General features: G+C 40.3%; 1 protein-coding gene across 1 annotated transcript in view; it reads right to left on the reverse strand.

The window, feature by feature from the left end:
* Window positions 1–1,956: 1,956 nt before the first annotated feature.
* Window positions 1,957–17,580, reverse strand: part of pemt (phosphatidylethanolamine N-methyltransferase) — a 94,982-nt gene continuing 79,358 nt past the window's right edge. Inside the window, exons 6-7 of the mRNA XM_061708640.1 lie at window positions 8,937–9,011; window positions 1,957–3,826 (exon numbers count right to left, since the gene is read on the reverse strand). Of these exons, the coding sequence (XP_061564624.1) occupies window positions 3,772–3,826; window positions 8,937–9,011 (130 nt within the window). The 3' untranslated portion in view covers window positions 1,957–3,771. The remainder of the gene's footprint in view (window positions 3,827–8,936; window positions 9,012–17,580) is intronic.

Genomic DNA, 17,580 nt, shown 5'->3' on the forward strand with positions numbered 1-17,580 from the left:
CGATGTCAACAAAAGATTAATTTAAGCAGTAAAAACTGAGCAAAGTTCAGAGGCATTTCAAAGACAACAGTAGCAGAAACGTTTCTGAAGCTCCACATCCGCCTTCAGAAACAAAGCCTGCTGAACGCGTCTACGGCTCAGTTAAAACGTGGGTAACTCAGAAATGCTGAAGAGATAACACTGTAGACACTGCACATTCAACATTTAATTCATACATTTAACAAGGATACTTAGCGTCTTGGAGGGGGAGGTCATTGTCAATATGATACCCTGACCTCCTCCTCCCTGTTTTTATTGCATTAGCCACATGTACTCAACACCAGGGGCAGGTGAGGGGCCCACATCACCCGCGTTCCCTCGCCGTCCTGGGACGGGCGGGTCGCGGTGCCCGGGCCTGGCGGGGCTCGCCGCGTAGCCTGGGGGTGCCTCCTGGCGGTGCTGGACCCCCCTGTGGGGGAGGGGGGAAACGGTGCGTGAATGTGCGTCTTTGTCGGTGAGAATGCGGTATGGAAGGGTGGGGGGGCTGGTGGTGGGTTTCCTCCCTCCTACTTCTCCCCTCTGTGGGGTTGCCGGTGGCCTGGGTTCCGGGTTCTTCCTTGTCGGCCTCTGGTCTCGCGGGTGGCGGGGTTGCCTCGCAGTTTAAGATTAAGATTCCCAGAATATTCAAATTTTTGGAGATAGGATATTTGAGTTTTCTTAAGCTGTAAGCCATGATCAGCAATATTAAAATAATAAAAGGCTTGCAATATTTCAGTTGATTTGTAATTAATCCAGAATGTATGACATTTTTGCTTTTGTAATTGCATTACAGAAAATCACAATATTCTAATGTTCTGAGACAGTCCTGTATATACACACACACACAGACATAGCCACACATACATATACACGCTCACACACACACACACACATACAGTCACTCAGATATATACATATACAGTACACACGGAACATACAAACACATAGCCACACACACACACACACACACACACACACACACACACACACACACACACACACACACACACACACACACACACACACACACACACACACACACACACACACTGTGTGCATGCTTGCTCTGTAGTTTTTGGGGTTAGTTAATAGCTTAGCTCAGACTGTGATTGGATCTCGAGATTTGGGTCGATTGCTGCTCGTGTTTTGGTTGGCTCTGTGTCGGTTTCGTGTTTCGTTTGTGGTTTTTGTTGCAGATTCCAGTGCTCGATGTGTGCCTCCATGTGTTCTTGCTCCCTGGTTTAGCAGTGGATGATTTTATCACATCCAGCCTCTAAAAAACTAAATGCCAAAAGCACAAATGTGAAACTGAAAGATTCGCAAACCAATGCGTCCATTCATTACAGAGTCAGGGGAAATTGATATGAATGTTGCAGACGTTGGTAAAATCAAAGTATTTGTTCAAGTAAACAAACCACTCAGGAAAACAGTTTCTCTTTTAGCATAAATATTCATGATGGATCCATCAGATGGCTGCTGAGAAAAAATGCAGTTTAAATCAAAGAGGCCCTCCCTGCACCACACTGGACTGGATCAATCAAAAATAAGGACTTAAAACACCTATAATCTTAACAAATGTATGATGTAGATAATAACAAGAACTTGGTATGCACTTTTTGCCAAGAACAGAATGAATACTTATCTACCTTTTTAAAAATTATTTAAAAAAAAAAAACCTACAAAAGTGTGTTGTTATGCACCCCGGTCCTGTGGACTGCTGTGATGACATGAAGCGGAGAGGTCTCAATTCTGACTCATGTTGTGGGAGATTAATCAAACGTGAAATTCTTCTCAAACACCTGTATGAGGTCCATACGTAAGCCGAGCCTTAAGTGCTTCCATTACGGCTCCAGATTTCTTTGAGTCACAAAGAGAACAGTTATTTTCACACTGTCGTGTTACATTTATTACGTAAAATAAAATAAAAGAATCCATGAATGTAAAAGTACAGTGCCAGGTGCCGTGTATTACTCCCTTTGGTAGGTATGAGGGTATGCAATGAGGGAATTTATGGGGACAGTTAAAATAATTTACATTTACATCCTTTATAGAATATGCAATGCAAAAGAATGGTACACTGTAGGTTTCTTGGTGTTTGAAGACCAAAAATAGGGCTATGCTTTTACTTTCAGGAGAATTGCTACGGTGAAATAGAGTGACTTTTAGAAGAATTAAAATTCACGAGGAGCTGGTGGAAACGGATCATGGAAATACAATCAACAATAACACTTAAAATGGGCAAGAAACACACAGGTGTTGAACAAATATTTGCAAAGTTATTTATATTAAGAAATCTGTCACTGGAGAGAGTTTAATGATTCAAATGCAACTATAATAGAATAAGATTGAATCTGAACTGATTCCAATCAGCATCCAGGCCTTGTGATAATTTGTGATTTAATGATAATTGATTTCACTGCAGGAGTCCCACGCTCAAAGTGATGCAAAGCACATTTGAGATTTGATTTGAGCAATAAAAGTGACAACAGTTGAACGTATCTGTCTTAATGGGATCCAGAATTACAGTTCAAATTATCACCATAAATGTGCTTTTTTTCTTCTCTGAGCATGAAAAACACTTACGCTTTAGAAAATCAATCTAGGTATTCCAAAAATATCAATGTGAACATAAACTGTGAGTCTCCTAGATCATTTTGAATGCAGTCGGGGTGATTGATCTGTGGCTGATGAACCAGTCGTGGTCAATAAGTAACACATGTACTGTGTATTGGACCACACGTGTGTCTTTAGCTCACAGCTGCGGCACCAACCCTGGGCAATAACTAGCCTGAATTTGAACAAACTTTAATAAGAGCCTGGACCCATAACTGCACAAAAATGAGTTATAAATACCTAGTTCACATCTCTTTAACTTAGTGGTATCAAAATAAAGGCTAAAGGCTCAGAAATAGTGAGAGGATGATGTTGTAGCCAAACTCTTAACCAGCCGCAACTGAAATCTGTAACAGTTTTGGGCTGGATGGGATTTGAACTTGCTTGTAATCCCGTTTTCTGCCCCTCCTCCATTCCAATAAGTATTTTTTTATCATGAATGGTAAAAAAAAAACATTAGAATGTTCAAATGTGCAAAGCTAAACATCAGAATGCAAAAGAAAGTATTGGGATTGAAATTGAAAATGTTGCAGCTGTTCAACATACATGGCAAAATTTAAGAATATTTTTGTGAGAAGATGACATAGTCCTAACAGTTTTGTAATTTTAATAAAGTACATAGATGAACATTTTGAGGAATACAGTTGTGTGTTTGGGCAGCGTTGTCCTTGGAAACTGTAAAGTTTGTTGCTTCCTTCATTTCTACTAACGTCTTTGGAGCATCTTTGCTAAATCATAAGTACACACCACAGTTTACCATCGTAGTTATGTAAGAACTGGCACGGTCTGAGTCTCGAGACCACAGAAGCATAGATCTGAGATAAAGAACCCCGTCCGTACCCGCACTGTCACGTCAGGTTATTTATCAGACTTTAAACATCAATTTCCTATTAACCTTCATCTCTGAGACGGTCTCTCGTAGTTATATGGTCCATGCTGGAAAAGAGGGTCCATATATTTTCACTGTTTATTAAACGACTGAATTACAAGAAGAACAGTGATCTGGAGGGTGAACATTTCCTGTGCGTCGACGCTGGAGGTGAATTAATGACCAGGACAGGTGTTGAGCCGCTCCGCCTGCTCACATGTGCTGATGATCTGCAGTCCCTGCAGGAGCAGGATGTGTCGGGAGGAAGGCGCTCATTCATGCTTGCCTCGCTGACTTCTCTGCTGATAGATCTGGGCAGTGAAAGGTCTGTAAATACAGAAGAACAAACATGTAATGGGACAATAAATCAGGGAGTGGAACTCCGTACCACTCCGTGCCAGGGGTGTGTGTGTGTGTTTGGTGAACCGTGACAGAACTGGAGTGCATAAGGGTGTGTGTGTGTGTGTGTGTGTGTGTGCATGATAGGTGGCTTGTATCTCCATGTGTTCCTTCACTCTGCTGCACATGAATGCACTCACAGTTTCTCACCATCGAGAGGAAAAGTATATGACAGGAACCCCGGCACGCAGCAGGAGCTGAAACATTTCTCTCACACTTCACAGACAAACTGACACTACAGTTCTGAATCAATAGACACATCAGTGGGAACCTGTCAGAGGTGGCAGACGCCGCCGACGTGTCTTTCGTGGGAATATTGGAGTGCAATACTGTACAAGCATTGCTGGTAATTTCTTTGATTTAAATGTATTGTGATACATTTGATTGTGATACCTACGGCGTTGGTCAGATACAGTTATCGGGTATCGAGGCCGCCGCGAGGAAGCGAGCTAATGAAGGAGTGTTGATGACACAAAAAGCTTGATTGGTTCTTCATGTTGGGCTGAACTGTCGGGTTTTCTGTCAACGGTTTCAGTCCAAGGACCACAAATCAGATCGCCTGAGCAGCCATCGTTTATGAGTCACTGCGTAAGCCCCGCCCCTGCCCTGTTGCGATAGGTTCAGCAGAGGGCGTACCCGTGGTGATGGCTGTGAATTACGTTAACAGTTAAACCAGACATATGATGACATTTTTAACACATTTTCCTGAACTCGTAATGGTTGTGGTCTGAATACCACACGGCTTTGGGGCTCTGTTCACAACAGCTGATTTTAAGGTGGAATCAACTCCAGCTCGTCTTCTGCAGGACGTGCCTCTTTTGAAACGCTATTGCAGATTTTAGCCACCCGAGGCAGAGGTAGAGCAAATGCACCATGATGCCAAGTGGGGTGATGATAAAAGTTGGAAGACTGGATCAGTTTCCTCTCATCCGGGTCTGTGATGTCACAGCACTCAGCAGAAATGAATGACATCAAATGAGACGTTTTTCTAACCTGAGCCAACCCAAACAAAACGACAGAGATATGTTATAGCAGAGTTTTTGAGTTGATAATGACTTCAAACACACTAATAAATGGTCTCAAAAAGAGAAAAGGGGTATTTTTTTCCCCTTTTATAGTATAGACAGCAATCATGCTATCACTACTCAGCCATCAGATTACTGTAAGTCCCTTTTCATTTTAAAAACCTCTTAAAGATAAATCAATGACATTATCAACGGAATCAAACAAATGAAAATGGAAACTTTTGCAGAGAGTTGACAGAAATAAACTGAAAAAAAGGAGAACATTTGTTAGATGACGGCATAAAAACCCAACTGTTCAAGATGGTGGTGGCGGTAACATGGTTTGGACTAGTTTCACTGACTCTGGAGTTGTGAGAATGGAAATGTATCCAAAAGTCAACCAGCATATTCAAATACAATAGGTTCTTTTGTCTCTCAACAGAAACTGGGACATGCAGCAAGACACCTAGCTTCAGCACACAAGTTTCAGATCAAGAACTGTTAAAGAAGGAGAAAAACGGATGTTTTGGAAGTGCCAAGAAGAAAGAGACTAATAATCACCTGCATTAAACGGTTTGTGCAACAAAATGCAGTAATATTGTAGAGCGGAAGCTGCTTTGGATAAAGTAAAAAAGACTATTATTCTTCCTTCAGATGTGCAGCATTGATTGATAAGAATAGAAATAGTTAGCTACAGAAACTGCACACCAACAAGGTCACACCAGATACTGAAGACAAAGCTTAACATACTTTTCTGTACAAGCAGAAATACGGATGGAAAATGTGTCTTCTCAAATTGTATTAAACTAAAGAAAAACTTTAGTATGAAAGGAAACTTTCATAGACTCCTTTTTATCGGTGATCGTGAGACATAAATTGAACTCTACAGAACAAAACATTAAATACTGATATAAATAAATATTGCATATGACTGGATCAATCCTCACAACGGCCAAAAGCGGCCCTCTTCTGCGTTCGGTGTGAGATCCTGCCTTTGTAGTTCATTTAGTATCATCAGGATGACGAGCTAAACAGGCCAGAAGATATTCAACTCACTCCGAACCTGCTCACTGCAGGGGGCCGTTATCTCCCCCTCTGGTGCTTTTACCGACTGTCACCGTGTGAAGTAATATCCGAGCAGACGCCGTATTCGCCCCGCCGGTTCAACTAAATGAGCTCATTCAGAGCCTGCGCCAGAGACAAAGGTAAATATAGCACGTTTCACAGTCGTTACATGTGGCCAAATCTGACACCTGGCTGTCCTGCGGTTCACAAGTCCGGGTTAGGTGACAGGGAAATGGATGAGTGCTGCTGCTGCAGACGGGTCCACCTGCGGTCTCACGCGCAGCATGCGTTAATGTGAGGGAGTTTCACACAAATGTCCCGTCGACTCAATCAAAGCTCTTTTCATTTTGAGCGAGTGACCTTTTCATTCCACTTAATGGACAAGTGAAGCCCCGCTTATAAGACTGGGCTAGATACAGATCGTTGAGTAACTTCCTGGCGTCACACAGTGAGTTTTATAACATGAAAAAAAAAAATAAGATGCAAGTAAGCAAGTAAGTAAGTAAACCTAGAAGATGACCTTGATGGGATAGAACAATAATAATAACGATAACAGAAAGTTTATTACATGTTGCTTCGTGTTTAGTGTTTGAATTGGCCTTGGTGGGTCAAGGCTTATAAAGTAAGTGAGTAAGGGCCACCATGTGTCTGTGACTCGGGGAAATCGAACGCACACAGCTACGTTGTTGACGGTAGATATTACTGATACTGGTTATTAGGGGTGTAACAATATATCGTGCCACAAAATTTCGTGATACAAAAACGTCACAATACGTGTCGTGGAGGTGACAAAGTGTATCGCAATATTGGAATATTAATATTAATCTATTGTGTTGATTAGTAACACGCATCCGAAAAAAGAAAAAAGTCAAATCATACATGAGAGAAACTATTCAGTTTGTGGCAAAATATTTGTACTTGTATGAAACTGAAGATGCATAATGCAAACCTGACATTTACTTTTAATTCAGTTTGTGGAAAATGGCTTTCTCTTTAAAACTTAAACAGTTATAAAGCATTACAAACTGTAACAATAGGGCAAATGCACAGCATTGTTTTGTATTTTGTGTCTTTCAAAAAAAAGACCATTTATTCCAGTCATATGTTCCTCATGCAAGGTTGTTAAAAAAATACTGCTATAATATCGTATCGTATCGTTATCGTGACCTCAATATCGTGTATCGTACCGTATCGTGAGATTAGTGTATCGTTACACCCCTACTGGTTATGGCCTCCACCACACGCTTCTCTTTTCTGATTGCTTGTTTCCTATCTAATGGTGCACAAAGTCAGTTTCTCCTGCCCCTGGAAATCAAAGGATCAGCATGTCCGTCCAGCCCTGACCCATATGGGACTGTCCACAGTGGGCAGTTATGGATTGCCTGACTGGGTTTTCTTGTGAGGTTGGCTCAAGTGGGTCAGGTTATATCCATAAACAAGACGGGAAGTTCACTTTAATCCATATGGAGCTCATTTTTCAGCCTATTTAGATCTTGCTTGGGCACTACATACACAGTAAACATTGTCAGGGATGAATACCTCTTTATGTGGAGATGTGATTCCTGAAAGGTACTTTTAATCGAGGTCTTAGGTATACTAAAACATATTTATCGTTACATATTTGTCCTTGGTAGGATGTAATAATCCCCACTGTTATTGCTTCTTGATACTTTTGATGGTTTTTAGACTGAATCATACCGAAAGTTTAAATTATCCAATTAGATGTCGGACAGACGACAACGGCATATTCAAGCTGCGCTTATTTGTAAGAAAGCTGGCCAGTCTTTGCATCTGCCTTTGTGTGCTGGTAAATGCACTATTTATACTGTTTATGGCCAGCGAGCATATCAGATCACTGAGTATACAACCCACAATCTACAGTCTCACCTATGCAACTGCTGTTTCAATTCAGCTGTTTCTGATCACCAACAGTTATCAATCTAATTACCGCAGTTTCCTGCAGCAGAATAACTTATTTGCTCCCTCACAAATATTGTTTACAGTCTCCAGGTCCGGCTTCACCTGGGGCCGCTTCACCAACGCATAAAGGACTGATCATTGTCTTCCAGCAGCTGTTAAAGCTCGTCAGCCCACGTTGGCCCGTGACATATGTCCTTTTCATCGCAGCAGAAAAGCAAAAGCTATCATTACTCCCACGTGCGACCGCACGTGTCTGCTCCTGGACGGATAATCATGCTTTGTAGTTACGCCTCAGTTGTTTTGTTGCCACGTTATCCAGTTTCCTTTAATTACAATCTTTAGTTCCCTGTTACAGTTGCTAATGTTGGATAACTAATAGTGACGTAACTTCAGGACACACTTTTGCAAACACGGAGTTCCTGTGTTGGAGATTTTCATAACGGTAAACACACCGTTTCACTAAATCAGCACATTTTGTTGAAGTAAATAATCCCATTTTCTCTCTAATCGCTCGTTCAACAAAACGAGATAATAATAATAATGTTTAGCTTTCCAAGAGGGAGAACTATTGAATTGACTGCATGTAAATATCTGAACGTAGACTTTGACTTGAAATGGTTTTTTGTATTGTTCCTCTGTTTATCGGATATTTCAGATAAAGTTGTTTACCGTGTAAAATGAGAGCTGACGTTTTTCCGGGTATGTCTCACTGGATGGGGATTTGTTCGGCCAAGGCATCATATGTGAGTATTTTTAGATACTGCAGATTTTCTTCACTTTCTTTAATATAAACCCATCTGCTTTGACCCTGGCTGCTTTGTGCTGTTAGAATCAGTCTTTTCTGAACTCAATAGACGAATCTAATGAAAAGTGTGTCACTAGGGTGAAGAGTTTAGAACGGGTACTGATCTTTTTATATCCTTACTGTGATCAGCGTCTCAGTACAACCCTTGATGTGCCATACAAACATATATAGAAAAGTCATTCACCAAGTAAAGAACAGAAGAAAACTTTTGGAAGAGCAAGGCTTGAGAAGAGCAAATACTCACCCCTCGAACCGTATCGCCACCTTGTAGGTCACAGCCACGACGGCAGTGAGGACTAAACCAGCTGGACTGGATTCTCTGAAAAGAGAAGTAAAGAGACATGTACAGGACATAAAACCACTATCTGCTACATACCAGCCTTATAATTAAAAAACAGCAACACTTATTGAAATGTCATTGTTTATTTGACAAAATTGACTAAACACCTGATAAATAGCTTGAAACCACCTAAAGCAACAATAACTTAAAGTGGTTGTTTTCTGTTTCAGGTATTAGTGAAGGAGTTTTGGCCAATTTTAATCCACAGCCCTACTAAGTCCCCGTAGCAGCATCTCAATCAGTTCTGGACTCGTCAACACCTCAGTATTTTGCTCTTTTGGACATTCTGTACATTTTCTGGTGTTCTCAGCATTACCGTCTACCCGCATGACTGAATTTCAGTCCCAATGTAGTTATCAGAGAGATATGACATTACCTCTCTAGTTTATTTTAAATCAAGTGCTAATACATCAAATCTCAGGACTGAAAGGGAACGTTCTTTTCTATTTCACATGACTGCATGTAAATCATTTAACAGTGTGGTACCCGCTTCAGTGAATGTGTGTCTACAAAATCTTAAAATAAAGAAAAAGAGGCCATTGGAACAAAAACAGTTTCACTTAAGACTTCATTTACAAAAAATATATATGTATCCCATCCAGATACTATTTTCATTGTGTATATATAAATATATCAACCGATAAATGAAGGCATGATTAACGTGAAACAGCACAGCAATACTGATTTCAAGTGAAAGAAGTTGTTTTTAAAGTGATGTTCTTTTTCCTCACAAGAACCTTGCTGATCACCTTGTTAAGAAAAAGGACAACACACATAACCCACTGACCTACATATAGATGCCAGAGAGCAGAGCGGTGACGCAGTTTTATGTCATCAAAGTCTGACACAGCTGTCCGAGTAAAAAAAGAAAAAAAAGGGGCAAACCTAACCGATACTAATTTCATTGTTCTTCGAGGAGGAACATCTGTGCATACCTCTTAAAAAAGAGACCAGATGGATAGTCTTTTTTCAAATTAATGAATCTATGAATAACCACAGATAGGTACAGTGGGTGAAAGCACACTGACTGTTATATGTCAGAGGAAATGAGGCAGACATAACTCAGTGAAAACCAGAAATTGCTGAGTTAAAAACCCTCTGATGTGACACAGCAGTGCGCTTAGTGACACTCGATTATATCTACTTCCTCTGTGTTTTGTGGAGTGTTCTGTGTATTGTGCAGAAAATGCTTTGTATATCTATTTTAAATGAGCTATTTTTATATATTTTCAGTCTGTTAGCACTTTGGCCTTCATTTATTTGTATCAAAAGAGCAGTATGAATAAAGACTGAATGCTTGATGGGTTGATTGCAAAAATGTAAATACTAAATGCACTGATTTGCAAATGATTTAATCCCCAGACCCCAGTGAAAGCAACACATTCTTCTGAAGAACTTAAGGTTCTTTACAATGTGATTCCAAAAGCACCATTTCAAGAGAGTTAAAGGTAGGGTAAGTGATTTTTCTATGGATGCCAGAGCTGCTGATTTCCGTAACAAAACGTCAACCATAAACAGAGAGCGAGATCCTCCCTTACTCCAACGCTCTCAGAGAAAACTCTTTCTCCCCTTCCCTCGCTTCATCTGCACGAGCAGGAACCCCACCCCATCTGTGATTTGCAGGTGCGATCTGTGGTGTGATTTGTGTTCTTCCAGTTTACAGAGCCTTTTTCTGTGTGTGTGTGTGTGTGTTTTTATACACAGCATATTCACCAGGTAGGCATCAAGCTGGTGGTGAGGAGATATTTAAAGTAAATGTGAAGTGTTTTGGACAAGAAGTCGAGTAGAGATGCTTACCCTGCCTTTTAGATGGTAGTACTTGTGTCTCCTCCTCTTTAACAGTACTCCGCCAGCAAATTTGAGAACATTTGGAAGGAAAATGTTCTCCCACTCTTACTTGGGACAAGCTGCTCAACAGTTCACTAAAGATAGCGTGGTTTCCATGAGTGGTACGGCTCAGTTTTGGGTACATTTAGGAATAGGAAGCCCTGATGATGATCTACCTCGCGTTTCCACTGACAACCTCTGCTACGTAACACTGCAACGTCATACTTGTGTGACACTGTATCCAGTCAATAAAATTTAATTAAAAATGTTTTAAATTGTTTTAAGGTTTATACCTATATTTCACATCCCAGACAATTCTGCAAAGGTTGAAACTGTTTGTACCTCATCAGGTAGTTATAAAAAGTCATATGTATAATTAGGGGTATGGTGTTTTATTTGATGACTGGCTATGGGTACTGGCTCAGTGCTTGAATTGATTTTTGAGCTGTGAATTGAGGCCTAACTGAAGATAATCGTTCCTATTTTGAAGACAATACGGCGTGTAATGCTATCAAATGTGCTAAAACACTGCAGCAACCAGTTTTGGGTTGAGATGGAAGGGGCAAAGCTAAGCAGCCTGAAGCAGCTAACCTTCCCCCCGGTTGAAGACATCTACCATGGGGTTACCAGAGGATGCCAACTGGACTATAGGGCTGCAACGATTCGCCGACGTCGACAAAAATCGATAATCAAAATTGTCGACAATGAATTCCATTGTCGACAATTGTTGCCAGACGTGTTTTTCCAATGGAGTGAGGCATCACACTTCAATACAATCTCTGACAACAGTCGCGCATGCGCGCTAGCGTCTCAGCGCAGCTGCAGGTAATAAAACTTCAAAAGTTTGGGAGCATTTTAGCCTCAATACGGCGAATAAAAAGATGACTTGCAAGGTTTGCAAAGCCGACGTTGCTTTTCACGGGAGCACGTCGGTAATGCATTTGAAGAGAAAGCATGTCGGAGTGTTGAACGAAAAGGACTCGCCTTGGTAAGATATTAAGCCTATTTTCATTTGTTAAATGAATTGGTTTCATTCGTTAACTTTGTTTATTTCATGTTATTTATTAGTGTTATTTGAGCCACTCACAGCCTACTCTCGTTGTTATAACCTCATAACAACGACCTTATAACCAATCACATAATTGATGCAGTGCGAAGACCGAAAAAGCTTGTGTGATGATGACAATGATGGATTTGCATCTAACTTTCGGTCAGGTGCCTATGAACTGTCAATTATCCATCAAGCTCCACAATGATCATGTTAACATTAAATCAGATAGATTTGTCTGGACATTTCTCTTGCGGGACGGGAGAAGAAACTAAATCAATGCATCTCTATTATCGTGCGCTGTGCGGGCATGAATTCTCAGAGTTTTGCGGATGCGGGCGGGAGCAGGATGAAGAAAACAGTCCCGCTATAGCAGGGCTCTAGTGCCATCTTTCTTGTGTTTATTATCATTTGCCACATAATTAAAGCAATCTCATACTAAATTTTATTTTTTTTTTACTAATTATCCAATTAGTCGACTAATCGTTTCAATAGTCGGTGACTAGTCGACTATTAAAATAGTCGTTAGTTGCAGCCCTACTGGACTACCACTTGAGCAGTTGCACCCTTTAGTCTAGCATGTAAGTAATGTAAGTTAACATTAGTTTGCATTAGGGATGTCCTGATCACAATTGTGTGCTCCCAAGTCCAAGTCGGAGTCATCTGGTTTTGAGTATCAGCCAATACCGAGTTCCAATCCGATACTTTGGCAATCCACAAGAAAGAAAAATTCCCATGCCAACAGAATAAGCTGCTGTAGCACTGCATTTACTGTCCAACTTCAATAGCTATTGGTCATACAATCTGTATGTAATTGTGTTGGAGGCTGTTGGAGTGAGGAATGAGGTTGGGGAAGAGGTAAAAAAGGAGTAAAAAAAACACTAAATATGTTTAAAACTACAAATGAACTTTCTTTTGTTGTTTTCTTTTTTGTTCATAATTCTAACACTGTGTCTTTGTCCTAACTACAAGCCAGTGCAATTACTATTACATTTATTAGACTGCAAATTGCCTGAAATTCTGAAAATGCGGATACAAACTTCAAATGACCAGCAGGGCAACAACACGTGTCCACTATTGTGTGACCCATATTTACATTTGATCCATGACTGCCACAATTTCTTAGCAAGTCTCTTGTGACTTGGATTTCTATGTTATTTGAGTAACAATGACTACATTCGATTCATGGCCTCCATCAGCTCCAGATTTGATTCACAACACCAGCTGCAGAGAGGCCTGCTGATTCAGAGACAACAATCTGACACCGTGAGTCAGTGGACCCCATTTACCACTGACCCACATCAGAAACCAGCGTAAACTAGAAATGTCAAAACCATAACTGGTCAGTGACGGCTGACTGGAATGTGCCACATTCATAACATAATCTCCATTTCATGACAAAGTGCTCCAGTTTTCTCTCATCTTTTCAGCTCAGATACCTGACCAAATTGGAGCTAGAATATTTCTTCGCAGCAGTTCATAATGCTTTTTAAATGTAGGCTATTGGGTTTCCTCACATATACAGTCACGGTAATGCGATTTACCTTCCCATACGGTGTTTAAGCTGGCCAACGCAGGAAAAGAACAGTTGCCATCTCACTGAATAAATCAATGAAAAATTCCATTATCTTCCATCAAATTCCTCTGCAAAATGTTGATAAGGAGCTGTTATCCAAGTCTGCCCAACTTGTTTTTGTGCAACTCCATATTTGCTGTCTGTGTGCATCAGTCTGCGGATGGCTATGTGCCAGCTGTGACTGAAAACGTCTGTCAGCACATCTGGTGCAGTCGTTCGGAACGAGCTGGTGCCCCCCCGCCCCGGGGCAAACATTTGCAGGAGTGAAATGAAATGTTCAAAATCTAATAATCACAGAGCAACAGAGTTGTTCTTGTAGCACCAAGGGGAAAGTGAACAGGTTTCACATTTATATTTAGTTTCCACAATAAAAACATGGCGCTGATGGGGATCGTATCTCCACTATCTCTGTGGTGTGTAAATGATATTACTAACTTTTATGAATCTGAAAAACCAACTTAGTACTTTTAGTATACCTAATATCAAAATCTTAATCAAAATCAGTAGAATACAAAAATAAATGATCACATCTTTATGTAGGCACTGGAGTGGCATTATTTGGGTTGAATCAAGGTGGGAAGACAAGGCACCAGAGGTTGAAGCTGCCACTGGGCATTAGGGGTGGGCGGTACACCGGTGTCATAGTCATCACCGGTGTGAAACTGCGCCACGACATGGATTTTGCAATACCGTCAATACCGTAATAAATCAATTATAAAATAATAAGCCTAAATAAGGCATTAAAAACGTCGGTGATATGCAAGGTTTGCTGCCGTGTTGTGACAGCAAGAGGTTGAAACACAAGCAACCTGTTTCATCACTTAAAAAACACGCACGCCCGTGAATATGAAGACCAAACCCGGGCCAAAACGAGCGCAAGTGGGACCAGCAGCTGCTGCTGGGACCGCTGCTCCGCTGGTGCTGCTGAGCAACACCAGCGGAGCACGTCCCAAGACTACGCAGCTTTCAATGCAGGCATCGTTTACTGCTGCTACACCTTACGACAAGAGTAGTAAGAAATGCAGGGCTTAAAGTATTCCGGCACCGTGCCGGATCTCCGGCGTACGGAGTTTTTTTTCTCGGCGTGCGAGTTTGACTGCTTAAAAAAAAAAAAAAAAAAAAAGGTTTGAGAGAGAAAAAAAAGTTTGAGTCAACAGAGTTCGTCTACCAATGGAATGAGAGGAAAGCAGCTCTGGCGCTCAACCAAACAAACACTAGCCAATCAGAAGTGGAGCTGGGCGGGTCTTTGACGGCAGCGGAGCGCAGAGCGCTGTTTCAACCTGCTGGAATACGAATCACAGACTTCAAGATGGAGAAAAAATGAATGAATGTCGGTTTAAAAGAATCTTTACCCAGAAGAAAAAGAGTGACAAAAAAATACCCATAACCATGTTCTTCTCTCGAAAAAACACACCTGTACCGCGGGCTTTAGAAGAAAAAGACGCTGCAGCGCGAGTCGGGACACAGCGGCTCAGAACAGCAGTGAAATACGTGCGAGGCGGTGCTGATCTCTGCAATTTGAAGCTTTGTATAATAATTGTAAAAAAAAGGGTTGCTACTATGTGAATATCACTTATCACAGGTTCTTTTTGGAACGTAACCCTCTCGAAAAACAAGGGATTACTCTATATGAATACTCATGGCATAAACCTGTCAAGTTTTGGATTTAAAATTAAGGGACATTTTCCACCACCCGCTGTCCAACCAGCCCAACCGAGGTCCAGTATTACATTTTAAGACAGGTTTACAAAATATTTAAAATATAATATAATAAAAATAAATATAATTAATATATATATATATATATATATATATATATATATATATATATATATATATATATATATATATATATATATATATATATATATATATATATATATATATATGTAAGATCTTTAGGTTTTTTGCCAAATAAATATGTTGAGAGAATGCATAATACTCTCCCATGTCTCTTTTTGATAAGGATACTACCATTTACTTATTATATTATAAAAATATTAACCTTATTCACATAAAGGGACAGGACAGGCTACTCCTCCCAAAACGTACCAAAAAATATCGTGATATTATACCGTCACCGTTCAAAAGATGAAAAATACCGTGATATTAATTTTAGGTCATATCGCCCACCCCTACTGGGCATCTCTAATTTTTGCCATGTTCGTCATCATAGTTCATCACATGAAGAAAAAAGAAACTTTTAATTCATGTTCAAACACATTGTTTCTTTCCAACTAAAAAAAAACAAAAAAAAAACAGAGAATCACCAAAATCTGAATCCTCTGTTGACTGCATAAAGTTTTTTTCTTTTTTCTTTAATTTTTCAAAAAGTACTAAGTTATACTTCAAGTAGTGATCAGCTGGACACAAAAGCAGAAAAACAACTTATTTTACATGTTATAATGTCAGTTTCAAATAGATTTGGAGGAAATATTGTCCCATCTGCATGGACAAAACTATCTTTTCACTTGTCACAACTGTGTATCGCTCTGCGGCGCTACATCACACCTCAACAACAGTGGACACAATGAAAAAGGCCATTAAAAGATTCAAGAAAGTAATGATAAAAGAGAAAATGAAGGAGAGACTGGTGGAAGAGAGTGAACAAGAGGATGTAAAAGCAACTTATCAGGGGGACCCCCTGAGCCCAACACTGCAAATATTTATTGGCGCTGCTTTATTACCTTCATTGAAACATTTCAGTTTGGCTTAATAAATGGCATTTTAATGTCAGATATTATATTTAGTTCAACAAACCTCAATTGATGTATAATTAAAAAATACATCAAAGACCGTAAACAATAGGATGAATGATTAAATGAAATGTATGAATATTATTGAGTTTAAAAGTGACGTCTATGCCATTCTTTCCAACTACAACCCAAAGCAGACAAAGATGTGATCTGACCTATTTTATTGTCATGTTACTAAACCTGATTACTGCGAGGCACTAGACGCTAGCTTTACTCATTAAGCAGGAACGTGCGTTGCCTTTGTGAACCACAATTGAACAATGCTATTGTCCAACATCAACATAAACCACTGGACTGTATTCCCGACTGAGCAAAAGGAGGTCTCTCACTGAAACTGGGTTATTAACACAAGACACATCCTCCCTAATTGAGAGGTAGGATGCATGTGCTTCAAATAACATGATTCTACGCTGCCTGAGTTTCTTTTTTAACCTTTTAACCCCATGGCATTGTGAGGAGTGACCTTTTATAATGTCATAATGAGGTAGATATATCCTCAGTGTGATTTTTATTTAAACTAATGATAGCACAAACACACAGTGATCAAAGGGTGGGAGGAAGGAGACGGTGGATATCCTTAATGGATTTCTATGAACGAGGGAGAGACTGGGAGGTCCCTATCATTGACCTAAATACGAGCTGATAATGATACCCGCCAGCATCAGTAGCAAGAAGAGGGTGTATTTCCGGTCTTTGATGGTAGCAGTTCCACAGGGATTAACAGGTGATCCTGAGCAACACATTCAGTCACTCAGAGTTGCAGCTTTTCTAAGGAGTGAACCACCTGCACTGGCATTGCAATTTTAAATTAGATCAAATAAAACTTGCTCAACTTCAGCCTTTACAAAAGCACATGCTTTAAAATCAAGTTCTACTCAAAGCTGGAACAAAGGCCTACTTTGTCAGACAGTAAAAATGGATCAATCTTGGTAGAGATAATGCCAAAAGGGAGCAGACAACTTTGTCTTTGATCCCAAGTATGACGACGAGATAGAAACAGTTTCCATTTTGTTATTAGAACAAGTACAAGTGGGTTTCAAAAATATGCAAGATTCAAGGCTGTAAGTAAGTCTTAAAGGTGACCTATTATGGCATTTAATGTATATTTTAAACAGGCCTTGAATGTCATAAAAACAATCTAAAGCTTGTTTTTTCTACATAAATCATAAATCCAGCCTGTGGGCCCTGTCACTAGTTTTACCGCTTCTAACCTCTTTTTCTGCGCCTCATTTTTAGGGAAGGGGGGGGTATGATAATGAGGCTCTGTGCTGATTGGCTCCCTGAATGACGTGTAGCAGGGGAGGAGAATAAACCTTGCTCCGCCAGAGCAGCCCGAGCCTG

Source organism: Cololabis saira, chromosome 19 (genome assembly GCF_033807715.1).
Source record: "Cololabis saira isolate AMF1-May2022 chromosome 19, fColSai1.1, whole genome shotgun sequence".
Lineage (NCBI taxonomy): Eukaryota > Metazoa > Chordata > Actinopteri > Beloniformes > Belonidae > Cololabis > Cololabis saira.